At 45.7% G+C, this 9,897-nt stretch overlaps 1 protein-coding gene across 2 annotated transcripts; it reads right to left on the bottom strand.

The window, feature by feature from the left end:
- Nucleotides 1–2,622: 2,622 nt before the first annotated feature.
- DHRS7B (dehydrogenase/reductase (SDR family) member 7B) lies at nt 2,623–8,510 on the bottom strand. Of its 2 annotated transcripts, none has more exons than XM_009889205.1 (6): nt 8,333–8,510; nt 6,582–6,697; nt 5,677–5,887; nt 4,896–4,988; nt 3,279–3,431; nt 2,623–2,936 (listed from the first exon to the last, which is right to left on the bottom strand). In XM_009889205.1, the coding sequence occupies exons 1-6, from the start codon at nt 8,481–8,483 to the stop codon at nt 2,731–2,733; spliced, it is 930 nt and encodes a 309-aa protein (XP_009887507.1). In that variant the 5' UTR covers nt 8,484–8,510; the 3' UTR covers nt 2,623–2,730. The 2 variants fall into 2 exon arrangements, with proteins under 2 accessions (XP_009887507.1, XP_009887506.1); XM_009889204.1 differs by having other exon boundaries at nt 6,576–6,697; nt 8,333–8,483.
- Nucleotides 8,511–9,897: the final 1,387 nt, after the last annotated feature.

Here is a 9,897-nt window from a genome sequence, read left to right as displayed (position 1 = left end):
ATTCCTGCTCTTTTTTATTAATGCAGAATAATTGTCAGGGCTGTCAGTTCTTTTTCTTCACCAAACCTCCGTGGTCCTGGCCTTTTTTTGTCTTAAGCTTTCCCTTGCCTGGAATGATTACTGGCAGAAAGACTAACCCTTGGTAGGCTCCCTAAATGCGTCACTTGCATCAGAGACTCTGGAGTTAAAAAATGAGCAAGTTTCCTGTCGTCTCTTATTGCAGGAGAAAAGGTGAAACGTCAGCTTAGCTGTCACAACAGGTAGGTCTGTTTTAAAAACGCACCCTTCACTCCATTCTGAGCTGGAGAGGACATAGATGGGAGGGCAAGGGGGCTTGTTTTCCAAGAAACGTTAGTGATAATCTAGCTAGAACGCTTGGTCAGTGCTGTATCTATGCAAGGTGACCTGGGAAAACGAGATGGGTCTCGAGGGTTGTGTGTTTCAGTGCGTTGCGTGAGATAGTCACTGTATCTGCCTCCCCCTGTGGCTGGCAGCTGTGGGTTACGGTGGCTGGGGATGAGACTCCCTCTCAAAAGCCCCTCGTGCTTTGCTGCCCATCCTGACCGTTGTGGAGGTGCTCTGAAATGGGAGTGCACTATGTTCCTCTCATCAGACGGGGAATTTACTTTCACAGGGGAATGTGCACACGCTCAGTAACTGCTGACTTGGAGCTGTAGTTCAAACAGTAACTGCAGTAACTCCCCGCATGCAATTTTTTTCCTCAGGCCTGACGTGTTACACCCCTCAGCTCCCTGGATGATAACACAGAAATGCAAAGTGGCCCCTCAGTCCTTCCTGGGTGGCCATGACCTGAAACACTAGAAGACAGAGCAGCTGGACAAGACTGGCAGGAGTACTGTATTTTGCCAAGAAATGGAGGACCTGAACATGCAAAAACACGAAAGGAAAAGCACAAGCAACACTTACAGAAAGTCCCCCTGTGGCGAGGGAGAGAAGGTAATGCCTTGCTTTCCTACCTTAACAGGAAAAAAAGATACACGCACCTGAAAGCTTCAACATGTAATTTCAACTCTAGGCCTTTATGTAACAAATCTGCAACCTCGGCCACAGTGAAAATGGTCGAGGATGTCCTAACCGAGCAGCAGGACTGTGATCATTAAACACGGCCCGGTCATCATCTGGGATGGATTCTCAGAGGTCATTTATAAATCTGTAGTGGTCAGGAAAAGGCCTTGTGAAGGAGAAGGTCCTGCTGAGCCTGCACACCTGTATCACAGTTTCAGTGTGAGTAATCCTCTGTGTGGATCCACACTATGTCTACTGTAAGCTGACGGATGATGCGAAGAGGGCTGAGATAAAGTATGTTGTTCTGCAACTACTACTGGTACAACAGTACCTTGCAGGAATGTAAGAAAAGAAAAACAAAACCCTCCTGCTTTTCCATTCTTTAATGTTACCTGCTGTGAGGAGCTGAAGTAGAACAAAGGATTAATTTCATAGCAATGTAATTTATTCGGCATCAGATGTGCACTCACAGGCAGGACATACAAGGCAGTACACATGGAAAATGCTGGTAAGTGCATGGAGGTGGCAGCAGGGGTCTGGCCCTTGGTTCCTATTAGTAGGCTTTATTTCAATTGCAAGTTAAAAAAGATTATTTCTGTCCTTACTGAATTATTTCTGTGCAGCCACTCCTTTTGCACAGTGGTGCTGGTATCCCTCACAACATGAGGAGAAGGGGTGAAGCATGGAATATGGCACTCCCTCAGGCCGTCAGACTCCCTGAAGCCTACGATAGGTGAACGGGCAGGTGTTGTTCCCCCACCAGACATTGCATCCCAATTAGCATCCGTGATTGCTTTAAAACAGATGGGTAAGGGTCTGTCTCCTATACTGTCCACCCTACGCGCACAGATTCTCCTCTGCTTGCCTGGCATCTACGGAATCACACCTACTCTGTGCTCTAGGCCTGCAGGCGGACCAGGTGTGCTGCTCTCAGCTGCACAGTATTTACACGCAACAGCATACCTTGCTCTGCCATTTTCTATCTGTTCAGTGCTTCCCCTGTATTAACTTGTGCTGGGGTTAATGCTCTACTGTCAGGTAATACAGAGTTAAACATCCCTGTATATCAGTAAGGCATGATTCAGACAGATAAAATAACGGGCAAATAAAACTTAGATTTACATCAGTTACTTCATTAAAAATGGCACTGGACTTAACTTTACATTAACAGATGATTTGGCATGTTAACGAGCAGAGGCTCTGTGAAGTTTCCCACTTCAAGCAATACGTTCTAGATCAGATTGGAAGGAGTGGGAAGGAGACAATGATCATGAGAGCTCACAGCTGAGGACTGTATTTCACAGGGGCTGCGGGGTCGGCAAAGCTAAGGTCTGCTTGTGTGAAGGCAAACCAGGTGGGTTTTATTTGTAGCAGGCCAGTAAAGCTGAGCAGGCCTGGAGCGAGGTGAGGTAAGGTGCTGTCTTCCAGCACATGGAGCTTCCCCTGCTGCAAAGTGTGTTCCCTTGAGTTTCCCTCCCCTGCAGCCTCAGCTCTCCCCCTCTGTCCGAGCACCCTTGTTTAGGTGCTGTCTTCCAGCGAGTGGGCCTGCCCTGATGTGGGGGAAACCGCTTCCCACTCTCCATGCAATGGTGAATTGCAGCATTTTGAGAAAGGTTTTTCCTGCAGGAGCAGCTCCACTGATGTCCCAGCCAAACTGCAGGGGGTTAGCCTCTCCCTACAGTTACTGCTCGAATGAGCTGAGCTCTAAGAGTCCTTTGCTTTTTTCTCCTTTTTTGCTCTAGTTGCCATTAAGGTGAAGAACAGCCTGGGGAAGAGGTTTCGCAGGTAGACAGCCAGGGAGGGTGTTAGGCCAGCTACAAGTACTTCTTTCTTCTTCTGTCCCACCGCATTGAGAACCACCTGAGCAACCTCTGCAGCTGTCTGTCCTTCGGCGGTGTTCTTGTCCATAACTGCCAAAGGAAAGCCGAGTAAGCACCAACGCCAGCAGGTAAGCCCATGCTTAGGTACCTTTCCTAGGAATGCTCCGTTCTAACGGTACATGGCTGCTTGTATGGTTTTGGTTTTTACACCAGTTGTGTATGGGAGCACAGGCAGGTACAATTCATGGTTGGGCTAGAAGTCAGTAATTGCTGTTTAGGAAGGCTAAATTTTGGGGCTTACTGTTCCTACCCTGCATCCAAAGTTGTCTTTTGATAACTGTGTCCCCACCAGAGGCCACATGTTGCAAGCGCACTTTGGAGTAACTCAGTGAGGTGGATACTTTAGATATAGGGCAGAAAATCATATCTCACCTCCATAGCGAGATCCGTCTGCTGTTACAGCATTGAGAGAGAGGTTTGTCTGAATGTATCCAGGGCTTACAACCGTCACATCAATGTCATACTGGTCTACCTCTGCTCGTAGACAATCAAAGAAGGCCTGGGTAGCATGCTTAGAGGCAGCATCTGAAAAAGAGGAAATGGACTATGCACTAAGGAGAAGAAGCAGGGCTGAAGGAAGATTCGCTCCCCTGAATGGGTTTTTCACTGCAATGCAGCCACTTCTCAGCAAGAACCCAGCAGCTGTTCTCCAATTTCTAGGTTTGGGGTTTTTTTGGTGAATGGCAGCAACAGGTAGTGGGAGTGAGAGGCAATTTAGGAAGGCAAAATGTAAATACTAGAGTTGGAAACTGGCTGAGATCCTGAGCTTAGTATCGCAGCCATGCTAAAGCACTACAGAGTGAACCCAAGCTGCCTCCTACTTGCAATAAAGGAGACGTGAAGCCTGGCTTGGGATGCATTTGATAGGAGGGGCTGGGGGAATGCGATGCCGTACAGGAGGGCAGAGCTGACATTTGCTGCCGAGCGCCCCGCTGGCCTACCTGCGCTGAGCACTACGGACTTGCAGAGCAGGTTCAGAGCTTGGCTGCACACAAGTCAAAACCTGATCACACAAGCAGACAGGAGTAGAGAAGTGTGGCCTAGGGCAGGTTTCCACCCTGTTAAGTGGCTGAGCAACTCCTTTTGCTCACTCCCTGTCCAAGTATACTTGGTCACTACCATCGTGACTCCCATCACCTCAACGCGGCTGCAGGGTTGTCACCAGCAGCACAGAGCTTAGCGCAAGCTGCATACCCTGTCTGAGGACCTAAGCGAGAGCTAAGCTCTATGCCACTGGGCCCACGCAGCTCTGGTCACTGCAAGCAGCCTGGAAGCTCTTCAGAATACGCTTCTTGGTGCAATCGTACCCCCATCATCCACAAGACCAGATTGCCCAGACGTTCCAGGCTCTCCTTCACTCCACATCACGTCCTATCACTCTTACGCCATCCTCACTGTACTTTTCCACTGTCATGTTTGTTTTCAGTGATTTACAGATGCTTGTATGCCAAATGGTCTCCTTTCAGTTCCTCTGTCTTTTATAAGGCTTTTTCCAGTAATCTCACCAATATTATTTCTTGTCATAACCGATTCAGCATGAAGAGATTGCTGGGTCAAGATAACTGCTTAGGCTTTTATTTTGGCATTGGTTGTGCTGTGGCACTTCACAACTTACTAAAACGAAAAGTTCCTGCTTTCTTATATGAGATTACCCAGGCAAACAGCAAGGATGAGATGCAGTAAAATTATGGAATTAATCAGAAAGTTTATAGGGTCTCTCAAGTGTTAAGATGGGAATTTCAAGACACTGAAAACATATACTCCTTCCCCATCCCTTAATAACCTTAGGACAGGGCCAAGATTTTGTATTTGAGAGTGCCTTCCTCAACAGCTGTCAGTGATTTGTGACCACATTACAAATGATGCACAGCTCTGGTGTCCCTGCATGCAGCCAGCTCTACAGAGAGCCGAATGTGGAAGCAGTAGCCAAGTATTCATTCAGTCTGGTGCCCCAAATATGTCTTCCCCATCTTCTGTGGAGGTACTTACATGCAGATCTGAAAGGAATGCTTATTTTGCCTTGAACACTGCTGATGGCCACAATGTGGCCTTGTCTCCTCTTGATCATGGAGGGGAGAAGTGCTAGCAAAAGACAGAAAAGACCCATTCAGAATAACAGTCCTGCCATTACTGCTGTCAAGAATCAATGCTTTCAGAGCATTCAAAGATGCCTAAGTGAATTACAAGATCCTCGTTCAGTGCAGGGGTTGGGCAAGGGATAGTGCTTAGAATGCCTCTAACTGAAGCTGCAGTCTTGCTGGGACGTTCACCTTTCAGGAGATTCCTTGTGCCAGCGAGATTGCACAAAGGCTGTTATAGTTGCTATGATCTCCCATGGGCATGGTCAGCAGGACTTGCTCCTTTCTGCCACCAGTACTCTTTCCAGTTCCTGCAGCTGACACACTCCAGGCTGAAGTTTCTGTGTAACTGAAGCTTCCTAGGAAAGCTACAGCTTCACCTAGAACCCATACTGCGTTCTCTAGGTTTTTATCAGAGCAGACAGGCTAACTGTATTTCTCTTCATAAGTTCCCGCCAGACTAGAGTCAGGAGGTGTTTTAAATCAGGTGGTATCTCTAACCAGGTACTTCTCACGCAGTCATACCCAAGCATCAACTTTAGGCCTGCCCATAAAACAAAACTTTCCTCCCCTCTTATACTGTACTGTACCAAATACAATTACAAACAGAAGTTAAGCTGTGCTTAGTTGTCTTGGCCTGCAGAAGGTACCAGCCAAAGCCACTGTCCCCCTGTAATCCGGATCACGGGTACCTTTGGTGAGGGCTATAGGACCAAAGTAATTTGTTTCCATCACTTTCTTGTCCACATCCAGTCCTGTGTCCACAATTGTGCCTCGGAAACTGATGCCTGCATTGTTGATCAGTATGTCCACATGACCCAAGTGCCTCAGGATCTCTTCAGCAGCATTTAGGACAGTTTTAGTGTCCGAGAGGTCAAATACCACAGTGTGAGGTTTGTGTGCCTGCGAATAAACAAAAGTTGGCAAAAGACCAGTTCAGGCTGTGCTGAATGTGCTGTATGTTCACGCTTATGGTGGGATTTCCCAGCTCTGGAAGCACAGAAGCAGGGCCATCCAAACCTTGTGCAATTAGAGTGCAGCAGTTCTGTTTGGTAGGAATACATGACAGAAGCCAGGTCGTGCTCTCATCTTTTTCTGCTCCTGTAGCCTGTTCCTTACACCAAGGCCAAGGCAAGGGGTAAATGAGATCTTCCTCAAGTACTAAAGTTTGCCATTGTCTTATTAAAGAAGATGCATCTGAAATAGTAAAAAACCTAACCAATGTGTCATCTTCAGAAGCCAGCAATAGCCACTGTCAGCAGAATTAGACATTAAAAATAAAAGACAACATAAGGAAAGTCACTTTTCCAGATTCAGTATATGCCATACAGATGCAAGGGGGTCTGGGCACTCTGCACTCTTGGATGCTTTCACTTCTATTACAAGGTAAGGAGTCTTTCAGCTGGCTTATTTTTGTAAGGTTTTTACAAGATATGACATGTCAGCTCAGTGTGCTCCTACAGCAATATGTACCCCTAACCACAGAGTTGCATTTTTCCTGTTGCTCAACCCAGAAGCAATTCTGTAACTTCTGTAATAACGTGAACAGAAGTCCCAACCGCACGAGACAATAAGCCTCTCCTTCTCCCACACTTACGTTCTTTCGGTGATTGGTCATGGTAGAAAGCTGCTGCACCAGCTCTTTGAGTTTCTCGCTGTCTCTGCCACAGAGCACCAGCTTGGAGCCAGCTGCATGGAAGGCTTTTGCACATTCTTTGGAGGAAACAAGGAAAAGAGAAAAGTAGATATTTGAATGACGGAGACAAACAGCAGATCCACATCAACCCGGTGATAGGCTAAAACTTCTTATAGCTGGTGAGGGTCTAAGGTGGCTTTATTAGCCCTGAGTGATAGGCTGGTTTACAGTGAAGTCGCAGCAAGATGCCGCTTTCCCGTGACTGACAGGCACGTAACAGCGGTGAGGCAGCTGGTGTGCTCACAGTTACTGTGCTGGTTATACGGTTATTGGGCTCTTTATGCATCCTCCCCCATCAGCTGGTTGAATTTGACTGTGCCTCTTAATTTTTCACTATATGCACCTCTTAAGAGGGAGTGCAGTTCCCTTGTGTATGTCATCTAATGCAGGGGGGTCTGGTCTTCGGAGTTCTGGTTTTAGTGAACGCCTCCAAAGGTTGTGGAAGCCTTGGAGCTAATGGCTTCATCAAGGTGACCCTCTTTATCAGGAAAAGGCTGAAGAAGGGATGCCATGCTACTGTCCTCCTTTCAGTGCTACCAGCTGCTGAGGCAATGGCATGTTCTTCTACCCTACTCCTCTGTGATCCGATGAGACAAATTGCTTATTTGTGCAAGAGATGACAGTGGATAGTAACGAAGAGTGTTTAAGAACACACAGTCATTAGAGGTGGTCTAGTATATTAATAACTGAGAGTGAGGGGAATAGTGTAAGATCTTGCCAATGAGTCAGTAAGGGAGGAAACTTCACTGTACAATGGCAGAAATCTATACCCAACAACACACAGCGCTTCATCCACCCAGCCTATGACAGCTGGAAGGTCTCTCCTGAAATACTAGTTCTGTCTCTTCTTGATGTGAAATATAAATTCTTTTACCACTTCTAGCTCTTTGGTTGTGACAGCCAGGAGGGCCACTTCATCTCCTTTGGCCACTCAGGTACTGAACACCCCTGTCCTTAAGGACAAACTCACGTGCAAAGACAGCATCGATTTAAGCTCTATGAGTTCTATAAATGTACTCATCCTAATGAAAGGCCTTGATAGCAGAGAGCACCTTGTCTTCTCTTCAAGAAGCTTTTAAAGCAATTACAGAAAGCAGAATTAGAGAACATATCCACTAAAGAATAAATTTTATTTGGGGGGAAAAAAACCCATGTTTTTATTTAGGGAAAAATACTAGTGTTAATGTTGTGAAGAGTTTAAATTTAGAATGGATGAATTTGTATGAAAAGAGAAAAGGTACCTTATCTTGGGGGTGAGGGCAGGGAAAAGGAGGGGAAAGTATGGCAGGGTATCTGGAAATACAACAAACATGAATGTAGAGCACCAGTTCTGGGAAGTTTTAGAGAAGTAATTTGACTTCCTGGCTTTTTCAGGATTTAGAGAAAAGACCCCTGACAGCACAAGAACAGCATAATTTGTTCTTTGCTTTGATAAGCAAAGATTTTATACAACATGATTAAAATCTTCTTCAACAAATTTTGAGATTTTCTCGCATCAAAATTTGTGCTGGCTATAGTAGGGCTGTGCAAGCTATGTCTCTCAAACTTCAGAGCAACAGGAACTTTCTGCTCATTACTGCTTTATTCCAATAGGTCCCCCTTCCACAACCCTCTCCTTGTCCTGCTTTTTGGGCCCTTCTTTTGGTACCTACCTTTTCCCAGGCCAGAGGTAGCCCCTGTGATCACAACCACTGCTTCCTGGAGGTATGCTCGCATCCGCATCCACTGCAGTAGTCGAAAAACGGCAAAGATCCCCAAGCTGCCAAAAAGCAGCGGGATGATGACTGTGCTTGTGAGATCCATGAGTTTTCCTTTCTGAACAGTCTTCCTAGAGCCACAGGATGAAAGGAAACAGACCATTTCACCATGAAGAAGATTAGCAGGGGCTTGAAAACTAGGGAAATCCTTTTTCTTAACCCTGCCTTAGACCACCAATAAACCAAATCCCATCTTCAACAGATTTGCTCATCCCTTCATTTAGACTTTCAAAGTATCACATCAGTATCCAATTATAAGCATTTAAATGCTACTCTGGACATACCATCAGGACACTTGGTACTGGATCTTGTCAGCAGTCATATAACAAACTTGGGTTCAGAGATGTTGTTCCCACATTTTGCTCTAGATTCACTCTCTTGTACGAAGTGTGTTTAGAGTGAAAGCTCCTCAGGGCTGGGATATGTCTCTGCATTCTTCTGACTGTAATAAAACCTCTTAGATTTCTCTAGAACAGCCAATACCACAGTATCTACATGCCAGAGACCAGTTACTCTGTATTATCCCAGATGGATATAAGCCAGCCGATCTTCTGGAGGCTCAGAGTAAGTTTTTTCTCTGAGCACATTATTTGCTTTATGCACTGAAATCTGTGCTTCCATCTCCAGTGTCTTTCACCACCTGTTAGTAGAGACAAGTTATCTGATTTAAACAAACCACACGTCAAATCTAGTGGCCTAAAGCCTACATTCATGCTCTTTACTTTTATGCCAACATTAATTGTGCAGTTTAACAGCATGAACCTGTGTCCTAATATACTGAAATTAAACCTGTGAATGAAACCCAAGCTAAAGGTATCTACGAGACCTAGCTTACCCTGGAATTGGATTCTGATACCAATGCAGAGCCCTAATCTCCTTGCTAAACCACTGCCTTCAGGAGAGTAGTTTATGTTACAGCTTACTACATGGCCAACGAGTAAGCGATACTTCTGCTGTAAAAAAGGTCACTAATTTTCCCACTGTATATACCCCCAAGCTTTTATGCTTGCTGTCACAGTAAAGTCAGTTACAATCCCTTCCTGGAATCTATACAACTTTTGGGTTGCACGTAAAGTCAAACCCAAATATTAGTATATATTCCCTGTTGTTCAGATAAGAGTTTGAACTCTTGCGGTTTGACCTGTAAGATGGGTCTTTACCAGGAAGATACTGGAAAGGTCTGGGCACGCAAGTCATATGCTGCTTCAAACAAAAGGACAGCATGAGAAGTGGAAAACAAGAGGTAACTAATAATGCTAAGCCAGAATTCAGTGTCATTAAGTAGGACTGAGCTTGTACGGAGCTGAGGGGATGACAGAGGCTCTACATGCCATGGAACAGAGCTAATGTGGAAAATGTCAGGCTCTTCCAGATTTCCATTAGGGGCTTGGACAGAATTCCTCAAGTAGCTGGTCAGTGAACAGACTAGTTTGCTGAATCAGTAGTGAACTGTATAAAAA

The sequence above is a fragment of the Charadrius vociferus genome, unplaced genomic scaffold (assembly GCF_000708025.1).
Source record: "Charadrius vociferus isolate BGI_N301 unplaced genomic scaffold, ASM70802v2 scaffold787, whole genome shotgun sequence".
Classification (NCBI taxonomy): domain Eukaryota; kingdom Metazoa; phylum Chordata; class Aves; order Charadriiformes; family Charadriidae; genus Charadrius; species Charadrius vociferus.
The sequence above is the reverse complement of the archived record's forward strand: the minus strand, read 5'-3'. Positions and strand labels throughout refer to the sequence as shown.

What these genes read in the sequence shown, in the direction of transcription:
- DHRS7B (XM_009889204.1), bottom strand. Translation starts at nt 8,483, where the DNA reads ATGGATCTCACAAGCACAGTCATCATCCCGCTGCTTTTTGGCAGCTTG. An exon ending in TACCTCTGGCCTGGGAAAAG is followed by an intron (nt 6,698 to 8,332) that starts GTAGGTACCAAA and finishes TTTCCTCCAAAG; the next exon opens with AATGTGCAAAAGCCTTCCAT. An exon ending in CATTCCTTTCAGATCTGCAT is followed by an intron (nt 3,432 to 4,895) that starts GTAAGTACCTCC and finishes CCTCTTTTTCAG; the next exon opens with ATGCTGCCTCTAAGCATGCT.